We start from the raw sequence: 16,987 nt of genomic DNA, 5'->3' as shown, positions 1-16,987 counted from the left end.
TTATATTTTTTGTACCTATATTTGTATCACAGTGTCAACATTGGAAATGAGCAAGCATTTACGGTATATTATGAAGTATGAGAAATTCAGGGCTTCCAGTTCAGTTGAGCTAAGTATTTAGTAATCACTGTTTGTCTGATCTTTTTATCTTCAAGGTAACATCAGGAATACCGAGAAACTAAGCTATGATAAGCAGCACCAGTATGAGATTAAAGTCACTGCATATGACTGTGGACAGAAACACGCTGCTCAAGAGGTCACCGTAAAAGTTGATGTGAAGCCCGTGTGCAAACCAGGGTGGCAAGGTAAAAAACCCTCTACACCTTTAGATCAAGCTGTGTAATAAAGTTCTGCTTCTTCACTGCTTTTACTGCTGTTTTTCCAAGCCTGACAATCCACTTGAGATTACTGTGTTCTGAAACCCTAAGCTTCACTATTCCTACCGGCAGAAAAGCGCTGATGTTAGCTTGTGACCTTTTAACACGATCTAACTGGTGCCGGTTTCCAGCCTTTCCTAATATTGTTGCAATACTACAAAAACATTACAGATTATAACTCCTGATGACAATATTAATAGAATATGAAAGTATATACAAGTCAGTAGTAAATAGTTATTACAGTGGTAGTTAAAGGGAACATGATTGATGCTAGAGCTAGAGATAGCATTAATGAGATACTGGCTCTATTATTGTAGCCATACTTGTTTTACTCTGAAATACTGTGACATTTTAGAGGAAACATTGTTTAGAAAACTATTTGGGGATGATGTGATTAAGATGACTAGTCTTAGACCAATCCCCAGCTGCTTCCCTCCGCCCCGCTTTCCTAGACTGACAGATCTCGTTCAATGTCTGAATATAGGGATAGACCTGTAGAATAATAGAAATTGGGCAACAAGAAGCCACCAGGGTCTGGCCTCTTGGATTAGTTGGATAACATTTAAGAGTAATATATATATGGCTGCAATAACAGAGCTGGTTTCTGATTCATGCTGTCCTTGGCTTGGGCAGAATGAATCAGCTATCAGGTTCCCTTTAATGCATATTTTGACATCATCCTGGGCTGATTTATTTTTTTCATCTCTGATTATATAAGATGGAACACTATTTTTCTTATGCAAAATGTCAAATCCGACCATAGACATACTGTATAGTGGAGCTTTTGGAACTTACTACATAAAGAGCTGATTGAGAGTTGAATGCACAGTACAATTTATACTGCATGTGGTAAGCTACTCCTAGATGTCTCCTTTGTTAAAAAAAAAATAAAAATAAAAAGATGGTGTCGAAAAATAGACAATGACTTTGATTATGTGCATAATATTATAAAATATATTTTGGGAATGCGAAGAATGCTGCAATGAAGAGGCAGTAAAAGAAATGCAATTAAATAAATCATTTGTATTAAACAAGCAAATACTAAGGCGTATTTGTTGACTGTGTAAACATTAATGACACATAGACAATTATGTTTTGTTCATGCATTTGATGAAACTTTGAATTTTGCTTCATGCACTTCCTTCATGTACTGTTGAAATGATGCCATTTAATTACCATAAAATGTACTGAAAAACAGAAAAAATCTTTGTGCGGTGAAATGGGAAAAAACACAATTCCATTATTTTCATTCAGATTTAATTTTATAGCATTCATTGTGCTGTAATTTTTGCTTTGGGTCAGTACAATTATGGAAAAAAATAATTTATATCATTTTTTCATGTTTAAAATGAACCTGTTATTAGGATCAACCCTCCTAATCCGTCTATATGGGCATGTAGGTCATAGGAAGCTGAATAAAATGATACCTTGGTATCTGCAATCTGATGTCTTATTCCAGAGAAATTCACATTTTTATTATATGTAAATGAGCTGTTAAGATCTATGGGCGGGACACTGATCTGTATGAGAATCAGCATCCAGAAATTATTCTAAATGAAAGGGGGTGATACTAATGTGAACCAAGCAATGGCTGTCACTTTGCTTTCATATGACGAAACAACAGAAAATATGGCTTAACTACAGTACTTTCAATAAGACGTGGGAAAGATCATTTAAAGCAAAAATCCCAAGATGGGGTCAAAATGACCTACACTTTGTGAGTGGCACAAGATCACTCACATAACAGAGCTTCTAGAACATTGAGTCGACCTGCTGCTTCCATACCGGTCGCCCTATGTACAAACACCATAATCAGAATTCCAGCTACAAAAAAGACAAAAAGGAGCGCCAGTCGACACTACTTTTGAGCATATGTATCACAAAGGGTACAATGTCATTTCCCTTATTTTGCAGGGGTAGAGAGCACCCAACGTTGTCCCCTCTAATACCGGCAACACATGTAAGCTCTAACTGAGGCCTTCCCCACAGCAGTCCTGTGGAGACACACTCTCCTGCTTAATGAAAACAGACCTTCTTGTTCCACCTTTCTCTTCTTTATTATGGATGGCAAGTCCACCCTGTGATTATTTTGCAATTTTCACTGCTTCATGTCTACCACACGTCAGTGTTGAAAGGTACATTTTTTTTAATTGATCATAAAAAATACCAAACCCAAGACAGAAAAAAAACGTAAAAGCCATCCCACCAATGTCAAGGTGTACCCAGGTGTATTTGGGTACACCTTGACGTTGGTGGGATAGCTTTTACGCTTTTTTTATCAAAATCGGTGTTTACTAAGAACCCAAAGTTATTTATATGCACTATTGCTTTTACTTATAGCGGGGTATTTATTTATTTTGTTTCTGTCTTGGGTTTGGTCTGTGAGATGGCCAGTGTGAACATGCTCCTATTTTACATGCATACCAACTTGTACTCTTGTTCATCTCTTTCGGTTTAGCATGAAAAAGACCAGACAAACATGCAACATGACATTTTGGGGTAAAACCCTTCTTCAGGGTATTAGATGTCTAAAACTAGTCACCCTATATTCCCTCCCACTTCCCCTGGAAGTAACATTAACCCTTAAAATTGTTTTGTACAGTACAGCCCCATTAGCTATAAACTGTTAGAACCCTCCTGTTTGTTTTTTCCATCTTGTGTTTTGCGGTCACATGACCATCTGCCTTTATATTCCAGCTCCGCCCTTTTGGCTGTGCTGGACTTCAGTGTTTGACTGTTTTTCTACCCAGGTGCTTCGGTGCCTTTCTCTGTCAGTTTACTTGGTCCTTCTGGGACCTCCACTACCTTTTTGTCAGTTTGTCTTTTTGTGTTCTGCAACAACTTCTCTGTTTAGGAGGTGTCCCATTTTTGTCCCAGTCCTTAGTTCTTTTAGGGACCCCTCCCCTTATGCTATAGGTCTTTGCTAGGAACAGTCAGCCCGCTACATCGTAGGGATTCAGCTTAGTCTAACTGTAGGGACAGCTTTCCCCTATCTTTCCTTAGTACTTGTTGCAGATCATAACAGTAAGTCCAGCCCAAAAAACTAAAAGGAAAAAAATTCGGGGATCAGTATGGTTTCCGTCCAGGATTTGGCTCAATGCTTGCAGGGATTGTCTCTGGAAGTGGCCCAGCTACAGCAACACGTGAGTAGCTGTTCTGGAGCGCATTTTGTGGAACCCAAGGTAGGACTGCCTGATGTTTTTTTATGGTAAACAGCAAGATTTTTTTTCCTTTAAAAATGCTTGTTTGTTATACTTTTGTTTGAGACCAAGGTCCTCTGGGAATGAATCACAGCGCATTGGTTTTATTATGTCACTTTTGCGCAATGAACCACAGGGGTGGGCCTTTTCTATCCAACCTAATGATCCATGTTTAAGGTCTGTAGAAGAATTTTTTTCTGCTATGGGGCTATTATATGACGATCCTGATAGAATCTCATCTGCTGAGGCAGAACTCAGGCGTTTGAATCAGGGGTCAGGTGATGTTGAAAATTATTGCACACACTTCAGGAGATGGGCTTCAGAAGTCAAATGGAATGATCCTGCGCTGAAATGTTTATTTCTTTCTGGTCTCCGTAAAGGGTTAAGGATCTGCTAATTGCATTCCCTGCAATGGAGACTCTGCAGGATGCCATGCAGTTAGCTGTTTGTGTGGACAGGAGACTGAGGTCCAGGGTGAATGAGGTAAAGACTCCTGTAATGTCAGGTCCTAATCCCCAGAAAATCTGCTCTGATGGTGGAGAACCAATGGAGGTTGGGGCGATATCACTCTGCTCTCAGGAAAGAGACCGGAGGTTCGCAGAGGGATTGTGTCTTTATTGTGGTAAAGCTGACCATTTGATTAAGTATTGTGAGCTTCGTTTAAGTAAAGAAAAAAAAAGTCAGTTACGCCTGTATAGCTTGTTTACGCTCTGCAGGAGTTTTTCTTCCAGGGAGTACTGCTTTGCAGGAAAATTTGATTGAATTCCAGGTATTTGTGGATTGTGGTTCAACACTTAATGTGATTGATAAAGGGTTTTTGGAAAACCTTAAATTGAAATCCAAACCTTTGTCATCACCTATTTCTGTGATTGCAATTGATAACACTCCCTTGAAATTTATTACTCACAAGGTTGCTGCATTTCCCCTCACTATCAATGGAGTTCACCAAGAAATTTTGGACTTGGTTGTATTAGATAATTTACCCTCTCCAGTCGATTTAGGTTTTCCTTGGTTAAAACTGCAGAATCCTTTGCTGGACTGGTCTGCTAATGTGATTAAGTCTTGGAGTCCGAAGTCCTATGATAAATGTTGTAATGGTCGCATTGCGGCTGTGGAAAAAAGGGAACTACCTGTACCTATTCAAGATTTTTGAAGGTTTTTTTCAGAGGAGGAGTCGCAAGTTCTACCTCCTCATAGGGATTATGATTGCGCCATTGAGTTTGTTCCGGGAGCTACTTTTCCGAAGAGTCGCTTGTTTAATCTGACTATTCCTGAAAGAAAGGCCTTGGAGGAGAATATACAGATTAGCCTGGCTGCTGGTCACATTAGACCTTCTAAGTCACCTGTGGCAGTTGGATTTTTCTTTGTTAAAAAAAGGACGGCGGTTTACGTCCATGTCTGGATTTTCGTGAAATTAATAAGATTACCGTACACAATTCCTACCTATTGCTGTTAATTCCTGACTTGTTTAACCAGTTGGTGGGGGGCCAAGTGGTTATCTAAAATTGATCTCCAGGGGGCATACAATTTGTTGCGAGTGAAGGAGGGTGATGAATGGAAAACTGCTTTTAACACTCCGGTAGGTCATTTTGAGAATCTGGTGATGCCGTTTGGTCTTACCAATGCACCTGCATTTTTTCAGAACCTTATTAATGACATCCTGAGACCTTTGATTAGTAAGAATGTGGTTGTGTATTTGGATGACATTTTGATTTACTCACCAGATCTAGAGTCCCATTGGCAGAGTTTACGTGAAGTTTTGCAGTTATTGAGTGATAATTCACTCTTTGCTAAGCTGGAGAAATGTGAGTTCGCTGTGCAGAAAATTCTTTTTTTGGGCTACATTGTCTCCAGCGAGGGCTTTGAGATGGACCCGGTGAAGGTTTAGGTTGTGCAGGAATGGCCTAGGCCTATTGGTTTGAAATCTATACAGAGATTTTGGGTTTTTGCCAATTATTACAGGAAATTCATTAAGAATTTTTCTATAATTGATAAGCCTCTGACCGATCTCACCAGGAAAGGTGCGAATACGGTCCAGTGGACAACTGAGGCCATTGAAGCGCTTGAGTATCTCAAAGAGAGGTGCAATTCTGCCCTTATCCTTATGCATTCTGATGAGACCAAGCCTTTTTTGGTCGAGGTCAATGCTTCATCGGTGGGGGTCGGAGCAGTTTTGTCCCAGGAGAGCAAGGATGGAGTACATCCTTGTGCCTTCTTTTTGAAAAAAAATTTTGGAAATCAAACTGAATTATGATGTTGGAAATCGGGAGCTGCTGGCTATTAAACTCGCGTTCGAACATTAGCGTCATTTTTTGGAAGGCGCTAGATTTCCTATTCAGGTTTTCACAGATCATAAGAATTTGATCTATCTGGATGCTGCCAAGCGCTTGAATGCCCGTCAAGCTAGGTGGGTATTTTTTTTTTCTCGGTTTCATTTTTCTGTTACCTATATCCCTGGTACTAAGAATGTTAAAGCCGATGCTTTATCTCGCAGCTTCTTTCCTACGGTCGGTGACGAGGAGGAGGAGAGCATTTTACAGAAAGGAGTTGTGGTGTCGGCATTGGACTCCATTTTGGAGAATGGGATTCTGAATGCTCAAGATGATGCTCCATCTAACACTCCCCATGGGAGGTTGTTCGTGCCTAGAGCCTTTAGGAGAGATTTGTTTGTCTCGGTTGTCAGGTCATCCAGGAATTTCGGAGACAAAGACACTTATCAGTCGCAGTTTTTGGTGGCCTGGATGGCAGAAGGAAATCATCAAGTGGGTGCGTCAATGTACTGTGTGTGCTAGGTCAAAGGCTTCACATACTCCTGCTGCGGCCTTGCTTTGCCCTCTGGAGGTTCCTAGTGTGCCTTGGACGCATCTCACAATGGATTTTATTACTGATCTTCCTGTGTCCGAGGGTTTTACTGTCATCTGGGTGGTCGTGGACCGTTTTAGTAAGATGTGTTATTTGGTTCCATTCATTAAGTTGCCCTGTGCCAAGACACTCGTTAAGGTGTTTGTTGAGGAGATTGTCAACCTCCATTGCGTTCCCACGGATATTGTTTCTGATAGAGGACCTCAGTTTGTTTATCGCTTTTGGCGTGCTTTTTGTGACAGGTTGGGAGTCCATTTGTGATTTTCGTCTGGTTATCATCCGGAGTCTAATGGACAGACTAAAAGAAAGAACCAGGATGTTGAACAGTTTTTGCGTTGTTTTGTGGCAATCAAGAGGTGTGGTCTGAGTTTCTGCCTCTCGCAGAATTTGCTCTTAACAATCATACATCCTCCTCTGCTGGGTGTTCTCCCTTTTTTTGTTGAACTGGGAGACATCCGTCTATTGGTTCATTCTCCAAATTGGCGTCGGCGGTGCCAGAAGAGAATTTTTCCGGTGATTTGGAGAGAGTTTGGACTAATGTACGTTGCAACCTTCAAGAGACTAACAAGAAGTATTTTGACAGGAAACATAAGGAGGTTTTGTTTACTGTGGATGACATGGTTTGGTTGTCCTCAATGAACCTGCGGTTGAGGATTCCGTCTAAAAAACTGGGTCCTAAGGTTGTGGGTCCATTTAAAGTGCTTCAGGTTGTTAACCCGTCTGCTGTTAGGTTAGTTGTCCCTACTTCCTGGAAGATTAATCCTGTGTTTCATGTTTCCTTGTTGAAAAAGGCTGATGTATCAGATAGGGACGCCACTGTCACAGTTCCTCCTGTTGTGGAAGATGGCGAATATGAAATTTCTCGTATCTTGAATTCTAGATGGCATAGAGGGAGATTACAGTATCTTGTCTCCTGGAAGGGTTTCGGTCCCGAAGACAACTCCTGGGTAAGGACGGATGATGTCTCTGCTCCTAGGCTTGTTAAAGCTTTCCACCAAAGGTTTCCGGATAGGCCTGGGCCTGGAGGATCCGGATGATCCTCATAAAAGAGGGGGTACTGTTAGAACCCTCCTGTTTGTTTTTTCCATCTTGTGTTTTGCGGTCACGTGACCATCTGCCTTTATATTCCAGCTCCGCCCTTTTGGCTGTGCTGGACTTCAGTGTTTGACTGTTTCTCTAGCCTTGTGCTTCGGTGCCTTTCTCTGTCAGTTCGCTTGGTCCTTCTGGGACCTCTAGTACCTTTTTGTCAGTTTGTATTTTTGTGTTCTGCAACAACTTCTCTGTTTAGGAGGTGTCCCATTTTTGTCCCAGTCCTTAGTTCTTTTAGTGACCCCTCCCCTTATGCTATAGGTCTTCGTTCAGACTAGCCGAGGACTGAGGTGGGTGTGTTCGATAGGAACAGTCAGCCCGCTACATCGTAGGGATTCAGCTTAGTCTAACTGTAGGGACAGCTTTCCCCTATCTTTCCTTATTACTTGTTGCAGATCATAACATAAACAATATGTGTGTTATTAAATGTGTAATTTTATTCAACTTTCTAGACTTTCGTGTTCATATAGACGGCGTAGGAGAGTTGATCTTACTGACAGATTTCCTTTAACAATCAGCAGATAATTTTTATTATTATCATTTCGGGATATATAGGACTTTTGATTGCTTTTTATATAATTTTTTTAGAAGGAATAGGTGACCAAAAACAGCAATTCTGGCATCTCCAATAAAAATAATTTACTACCTTGAAGTATTGCAGATGTAGCAATAATGTATCTATTTAATTTTTATATTTTTTATGTTAACAAATATAAAAGGTGTTTGATATAAACTTGTGTTTTTACATATTTTAAAAAAAAATAATTCCCCCTGGGAAATTGAACCTACATCTCTTAATTGCAAGTACAATTCACTTCTATATTTCTATTTTGCAGTGCAGTGTACATTTTGGTGATCTCTAATGTAGCACTACTTCATATAAGTACAAAAAAGGTAGATACGGAGACCTTCATGAAAACTATTGGCACCCAATATTCACTATCGATCTAAGATGTTAACCTGCAGCATTTGGATCACTGCTAACTGTAAAGCAGAGTTGAAATCCATCAAGTACAGAGCATGATCAACTCCTGGGCCAGCTCCATGCAACCCCTACATCTGTATGATGTAAATTTACATTACATAGTCATCATTTACATTACATAGTCATAAAGGGGTTAATTTTAGAATGTATACTAATGCTAGTTAGTGTCTCATATTATTTACCCTGCCTCCTGAAAAAAATGTGTGCATATAGCAAAGATCTATAATAGATCTGTCTGGCTGTTTGGCTTTTTTCTGGTTCAGGTTGTAAAAAATCAAAATTAAAATTGAACAAATGTAATAAAGTTGAATTTGATGTTCAATTTGATTGACGTACAAATGTAGAAACTTAGAAGAGCTCGGAGTTTTATTAGATATTGCTCATTATGGTCATAGTTGGACCTCCTACAGTTAGTACTACGAAAAACAAGGCAGAGTGCAGATTGAGACCTGCTTTATTTCCTTTCCATGTCTTTTCCAAACAGCTGTGTAACTACTACTCGCTTTTTAAAGCAAGGGAAGCGGAACGTGACAAAAACTTACAAAAAAAATCTTACCCTTTCTGTGAGTAAATCTGATTTGTGCATTCACGACGATATCTCCGAGTATGTACTTTGACCATTCAGAACCGATCCCCTCTGTAAATTACATCTTCAGAAAATAATACGTGCGTAGCGAATTTTTATTTTACGGCCAAAAGAATCAATTTAACTGGCTCATCAGTTTCAATTTGAGTTTTCCATATATCAGTGAGTCACACAGACTTAACAGGAGTCTGAGCCAAGATAAGCAACGCTATTGCAAAGAACGCATGATCAGGAAACAAGATGCTTGGGGAAAGGGAAAGGTCTGCAACAGCGAAACACCTTATTCTTAGTTGTTATAAATGAAGTCGACTTTGGCAGCTCCCCAAATTTGTTTAGCAGAAGTGCTGTAGTCATACCAAAGAGTTTTTTATATCATGATTCAGACATCATTATTGTTATAATGATTAATTATATATCAAGCAAAAACTAATGCCCTGAAATAAAGAATGAAAATAATCTATTATGTGGGGCCGTCCATGTGTTTGATTTTTTCCTTTGACCCAGGAAAAAAATTGCAGCATGCCCAAGTTGCATCCAATTATCAGATTGCTCATGGCCATTCATATCTATGGGTCCGTGGAAAAATTCAGATCACACTCGGATGCCCTACAAGTGCGATCTGATTTTCACAGAATGACAGAATTCAAAAGATGGAAAAGATTTTTTTTAATTATCCACATCGGAGAAAATCATATCACACTCTGATCAAACTTTGATCAGAGTGTGATTAGCACAATTGGCTCGATTTTCTCAGTTGAAAGAAAAATGGTTGTGTGACTCTAATCTAAAGCAGATAAATTTAAGTAAATGGATTGTACTTTATACTACATGCTGATATAGTTATAAATAAACAAATTGAATATTACTTAAGGCCCCGTCACACTAAGCGACGCTACAGCGATTCCGACAACGATACAACCTGTCACGGATCGTTGCTGCGTCGCTATGTGGTCGCTGGTGAGATGTCAAACAGTCAGATCTTCCCAGCGATGCAGCAACGATGCGGCGACCCGTAATGATCAGTATAACGATGCACGCCTATGTGTTTCTGTGTCTGAGTCGTCAACAAGGTCGTTGGTAAGGTGTCAAACACAGCGATACATGCTACCCAGCGGGTCCTCAGCGATCAAAGAAATGTTCAGACCATTCCGACACGACCAGCGATCTCACAGCAGGGGCCTGGTTGCTGCTACGTGTCACACTAAGCGAGATCGCTGCTGAGGTCGCTCTTGCGTCACAAAACTTGTGACTCAGCAGCGATCTCGCTAGCGATCTCGCTTAGTGTGACGGGGGCTTTAGTCTTCTCAAGTCCAGTGACATTTCTCCGCTGCTACCTGGTCTCTATTGTTTGGCTACAAAGGTGATATCACATCTACACTGGCAGAGCCGCTAAGCTCAGTCATTGGGTGTAGAACTTTTTAATGTGATATCTCAACTGCAGCCGAATAACAAAACCAGGGCAGCAGCGGGGAGCTGGCTCTGGACCCAAGAAAGATAAAAAAAGTACTCCTTTTATTTTTCTCATAACTATATCAGCGCATGGAAAAAACATTTTTAAAACCAGAAAATCTCTTTAAAAAGATAAGAAATTATATGACCACTGCTCAGACTAGATTCATACTAAGCATTAGGAGCTCTATTCATGTGTGCCACCATGGAAAAGAAAATTGCAATTTATGACAAAAAGGATCCGTCACATAATGGGTACAAACGTCATCCAATGAACTCAATTGTCTATACTGGGGTTTCCACTACATTGTTAGGCAAAAAATGGATACTGCAGTTTTGTTAAGGAAATACTATGGCATGTAAAAGTTTGGGCACCCTGGTAAAAATTACTGTTATTGTGAATAGTAAAGCAAGTTGAAAAGTAAATGATCTCTAAAAGGCCTAAAGTTAAAGATGACACATTTCCTGTGTATTTTAGGCAAAAAAATATATATATTTTTTTGTTTTTTACATTTTAAAAATTACAAAGAGGAAAATAGAATGAAGCAAAATGTGGTCACCCATGGAGATTTGTGTGCTCAGATAATTTTGACCAAGGTTTCAGAACTTAATTTGCATGTTAGGGTTATGGCTTGTTCACCATCATCGTTAGGAAAGGCAATGTTATGCAAATTTCCCAGCTTTAAAAAACCCAGCCTCCTCAAACTTTGAGCCAAAAAACAGCAGTCATGGGTTCTTCTAAGCAGCTGTCTAGCATTCTGAAAATGAAAATGGTGGAGGTCCACAAACCAGAAAAAAGCTATAAGAAGATATCAAACCGTTTTCAAGTTGCCCTTTCTGTACTTCGAAATGTAATTAAGAATTGGCAGTTAACAGGAACAGTGGAGGTCAAGATAAGGTCTGGAAGTTCAAGTAAAAATTTCAATGAGAGCTGCTTGTAGGATTGCTAGAGAGGCAAATTAGAACCCCCGCTTGACAGCAAAATACCTTCAGAAAGATTCAGCAGATTCTGGAGTTGTGGTACAGTGTTCTACTGTTCAGAGACATCTGCACAAATATGGCCTTCATGGAGAAGTCATCAGAAAAAAATCTCTCCTGTGTCCTTACCATAAAATTCAGCATCAGAAGTATGCAAAAGAACATCTAAACAAGCCTGATGCATTTTGGAACCAAGTCCTGTGGACCGATGAGGTTAAAATAGAACTCTTTGGCCACAATAATCAAAGGTATGTGTGGAGCCAAAAGGGATAATAATCCTAAAAACTCATTAAAATCCACAATAGACGACCTCAAAAAGAGCAAGCTGAAGGTTTTACAATGTCTCTCACAGTTTCTTGATCTGAACATCATTCATAATCTGTGGCTAGACATCAAAATAGCAGTGCATGCAAGATGACCCAGGAATCTCACAGAACTGGAAGAATTTTCCAAGGAAGAATGTATGAAAATCCCTCAAACAAGAATTGAAAGACTCTTGTCTGGCTACAAAAAGTGTTTACAAGCTGTGATACTTGCAAAAGGGGGTGCTATTATATACTAACCATGCAGGGTGGTCAAATTTTTGCATCGGCCCATTTTCATTTTTGTAATTTTAAAAATATAATTTGTCAACTTTAACTTTAGGCCGTTTAGAGATCATTTCATCTTCAACTTGGATAACTGTTCACAATAACAGTAATTTTGACCGGGGGTGCTTAAACTTTTACATGCCACTGTACACTGTGTGCGCAATTATTAGGCAATTTGCATTTTTGAGGATTAATTTTATTATTGAACAACTACAATGCTTTCAGTCAAACCAAAAGGTTTTTAAACCTGAATATTTAAGAATGAGGTATTTTTTTGAGAATATCTCTGTGTGCAGAATTATTGGGCAACTATTAGTGTGCAGAATTGTAATGCAACTAAATGAAAAACACGAATTAGTTTTACCTTAATAGTTTATTTGTATCTGTTAAATTGAGAAGAAATAACCAAAGACTCAAAAATAAACTTCTGACTAGTGTTGAGCATTCAGATACTGAAATATCGGGTATCGACCAATATTCGCGGTATCGGAGTTCCGATATTGAGTTCCGATACTTTTAGAATATCGAATACCGGAATCGGAAGTTCCCATAATGCCTGCGCTCTGCAGTGTCTCTGAAGGATGACAAGCTGGACGGCAGCGCTCAGCTTACTGTACTTGTCATTTAGTGTTAAAGGATTTATTAAAAAAAATAAAAGTGTTTTCATGCACAGTCTCTTTAAAAAAGCCGCCGGCAATTCAGCAGCGGTATACACCGGTACCCGACAATTTAGAACAGAAAGAATAGAGCATCACACATAGATTAGATACATAGAAACAAGTCAGTCATATATATAAGAAGTACAGTGATAGTGTTGATTACTGTACTTGTCATTTAGTGTTAAAATAAAGGATTCATTAAAAAAAAAATTGGCGTGGGGTTCCCCGTAATTTTAGTCTCTAGCGGAGGTTAAGCAGACGGCTGGGGCAGATGTTTGAAGCCTGGGAAGGGGGTAATACCCACGGAGCTTCCCAGGCTGCTAATGTCAGCCCCCCGCTGAATACCTAGCCTTTACTTGCTATTAAAATGGGGGACCCTCAAAAAAATGACATGGGGTCCCCCCTATTTTAATTGCTAGCAAAAACTAGGCTGACAGCTGGAGGGTGATATTTATAGCCCAGGAAGGGTGCCATGAATATTGGCCCCCTCCCAGGCTAGAAACACCAGCCGTCAGCCGCCCCAGAAATGGTGCATCCATAGGATGCGCCAATTCTGGCACTTAGCCTCGCTCTTCCCACTGCCCTGTAGCGGTGGCAGTGGGGTAATAGGGCTGGGGTTGATGTCAGCTTATAATGCCAGCTGATATCAAGCCCAGGTTAGTAATGGAGAGGCGTCTATAAGACACCCCAATTACTAACCCCATAGTCAAAGTTAACAAAAAAACACAAACACCCAGAATAAAGTCCTTTAATTGAAATAAACACACAATTCTTTATTGTTCTAAATTAAACCATACTTACCGTCACGCCCATTCCAGCTGAAGCCAATGATCTCCTGCAATAAAAGTAAAATAATAAAGCAACCTCATCCTTACCTTTCCATGGTACCCACGACAGCTTCAGCTCTGCTACATTGACATGATAGGCTGGATCACAGCCAAAAGTTGCCATCTAGCTGGCCATGCCACAGACACTGAGAAGCGCAGGCATTCTTGCGCTCCTCAGTGTCTCGCTGTGACGGCATCCAGATGAGCCGAGGTCATGTCCAATGAACTCAGCTCACCTCATGCACGTCACTGACAGCGTGGAAAAATTCTCCTGCGCTCAGCGCTTCAGCAGGTGAATTCTCCCATGCTGGGATGGCATTGAGATGACAGGCTGGATGGAAGCTGAGCGCTGCCATCCTGCATGCCATCCTTCATAGACACTGCAGAGCACAGGCATGCTTGCACTCAAACTGCACTCAAAATGCATGTTCCAAATTATTATGCACAGCAGAGTTTTCAACCTTTTCATTTTAATAAAGAACAAAAAAATGGTCATTTTTGAAATTAAAAGCATTAGCAGGTTATTACAAACTGAAATCAAACAGTTTTCAACTCAAAACTTTATTCTAGGTGATGTTACGTTTGCACATAGGACCGCTTGTTTGAAAGGGGCTTCTGAACTCTCTCGTCCATTGAATTTGTCAGGTTTTGGATGGTTTCTTCTTCATTTGTTTTGCATGAGGACAGAATACCCTCCCAAAGCTGTTGCTTAGATGTGAACTGCCTCCCGCCATCATAGACACTCCTTTTGATGATGCTCCAGGGGTTCTCAATGGGGTTGAGGTCAGGGGAGCATGGGGGCCACAGCATTAGTTTGTCCCCTTTTATGCCCACAGCAGCCAGAGATGCAGATGTGTTATGTGCAGCATGAGACAGGGCATTATCATGCATGAAAATGATCTTGCTGCGGAATGCACGGTTCTTCTTCTTGTACCATGGCAGGAAGTGCTGTTTGAGAAACTCAACATACATTAAGGAGTTCATCTTTACCCCTTCAGGGATCCTAAATGGGCAGACAATCTCTCTCCACATGAATACAGCCCAAAACATTACTCCACCTCCTCCTTGTTGGCGCCGTAGCCGTGTTTGCATGGGGTGTCCATCAGCCAGCCATCCTCCACTCCATCCATCTGGACCATTGAGATCATTTCATGCATGATAATGCCCCGTCTCATGCTGCACATAACACATCTGCATCTCTGGCTGCTGTGGGCATAAAAGGGGACAAACTTATGGTGTGGCCCCCATGCTCCCCTGACCTCAACCCCATTGAGAACCTCTGGAGCATCATCAAAAGCAGAAACCATCCAAAACCTGACAAATTCAATGAATGAGAGAGTTCAGAAGCTCCTTTCGAACAAGGGGTCCTATGTGCAAATGTTATATCACCTAGAATAAAGTTTTGAGTTGAAAACCGTTTGATTTCAGTTTGTAATAACCTGCTAATGCTTATAATTTCAAAAATGACCATTTTTTTTGTTCTTTATTAAAATGAAAAGGTTGAAAACTCTGCTGTACATAATAATTTGGATCATGCACTTTGAGTGCAGTTTGAGTGTTTTATTTTTTTTTAAATATACTCTTATCATAGGCAGTTTGTACAAAAACCTTTCAATTGTACTTTAATAGTTATTTGACTGGAAAATTACAATGACTGCAATTCATATAGGTAATTTGGGAAAATCTGAGAAAATATTATTTGCATAATAATTTGGAACACAGTGTATATATATATATATATATATATATATATATATATATATATATATATTCTTTTAAAGCTCAATGTCTCTAGGTTATTGGCCATTGCTGCAGTCTATCATTGGTAGTCAGTCTTTTAGGCAAGGGGGAAAATGGTTACAAACTCTTTCCAATAGAGCTTGTAATCACATCTCTGAAGGTAGAAGAACTGCTGGATTAAGCCAGCTTTAGTGCTCCTGCACTCCTCCTCCAATGCTGCAGAGGAAAAACTTTTTCTGTCTGCAGTACAAACGAGAACATAATTTTGACCAGTAGCACAATGATGCCACCAGCCCAAACTGGTAACCACTGAGGAGTTCAGCACTACCAAGACCGCCTCACCACCACCTCTACCACACACACAGCAGGGATGCTGAGAAGTGGTGCATTCCTAATAGCACATGATGATACAACACTTCCTTTAAATTGACACCTCCCATGATGCAGCAAACCATAATTTGACATTTTCAACAGCCTGTTCTATATTACATATTGAGTTATGGTAATACGTAAAGATTCTAATTGACATTAATGTTTTTTATCTATTTATAGATTAAATCAATAATTTACGTCTCCTCCTCTGTTCTTTATTGCAAATGAGCAGGCTGACTTTGATTGAAGCTAATAATTATGTAACAGAGCACACAATTTCAGATTTGAAGCTTTAATGGACAAATTAATATTTATATCCTAGGAGGTTTTTTAAATTGTTTTTATTAATTCCTCTTTCAAACCCAACAGTTTGCTGTACATCAAAATAATAAAATCAGTGCTGGCGCTCTGCTGCTGCATCCGGTCTTTGTTCACAGACTGCAGGTCTTTGTTCACATTACAGACTAAAGCACACGTGGACCTGCAGCTGGCCCAGCGGTGATATGTATTTGGCACGAAACCCACTGAGCTCAGTGACTGGCTGCAGAGTCCATGTGTAGTTGTGATATTACTGCTACAGACTGTCACCAAAGACCTGGAGCAACAGCAGAGAGATGGCATTGGAGTGGGGGGTCAGTAAGTACAGCTAATTTTACAATATCTGCAGAAAGTTTAATGGGTTAGCAAGTTATATTAATGAAAAAAAACCTTTAACCAAATGTGTACAAAATGAAATTTAGCTGTTAACCTATTATGTAGACATGAGTGAATCTTTTGAAATTCAAATTTGCAGACTTCACCAAATTTTCCCCCAAAAACTTTAATTTGCAGCGAATACATTTTCACAAATTTCAATACTGGAAAGCTTGTAATGGCTTGCAAAATACACATGAAAAGAGGAGAGAGACCCTTGCAGACTATGAGAGCTTACACTCTGCAGGAGAGCGAGGACCTTGCTAACCATAAGAGCTTACACTTTACAGGCAAGACAGAGAGAAGACCCCGCTGATCATAAGAGGTTATACTTTACTGGTGAGAGCAATAGAAGACTCTCTGACCATAAGAGCTTACACTGCACAGAAGAGAGACACTTACCCTGTGACACTGGAGATGGAAAACGACTCTGCTTTACAAACAAACCCTGCTCCACTAGGAATCATTGATCTATAATGACCACTACTGTACAAGGAATGATAATCCATAAGATGTGAGAGCTGCCGGGCATTATCGGAGGGCCGTGGGGAAATACTAAATTATGTTATCCTGATCTCTG

At 40.0% G+C, this 16,987-nt stretch overlaps 1 protein-coding gene across 1 annotated transcript in view; it reads left to right on the top strand.

Moving 5' to 3' along the window:
* The window catches only part of CLSTN2 (calsyntenin 2), a 1,504,973-nt gene that overhangs the window by 949,861 nt on the left and 538,125 nt on the right, over positions 1–16,987 (top strand). The window contains exon 5 of the mRNA XM_073674635.1: positions 156–305. Within this exon, the coding sequence (XP_073530736.1) occupies positions 156–305 (150 nt within the window). The remainder of the gene's footprint in view (positions 1–155; positions 306–16,987) is intronic.

Source organism: Phyllobates terribilis, unplaced genomic scaffold (genome assembly GCF_046119375.1).
Source record: "Phyllobates terribilis strain yellow unplaced genomic scaffold, ASM4611937v1 Scaffold_3__8_contigs__length_932513732, whole genome shotgun sequence".
NCBI classification, from domain to species: Eukaryota; Metazoa; Chordata; class Amphibia; order Anura; family Dendrobatidae; genus Phyllobates; species Phyllobates terribilis.
This window is presented reverse-complemented; position numbering and strand designations above follow the sequence as displayed.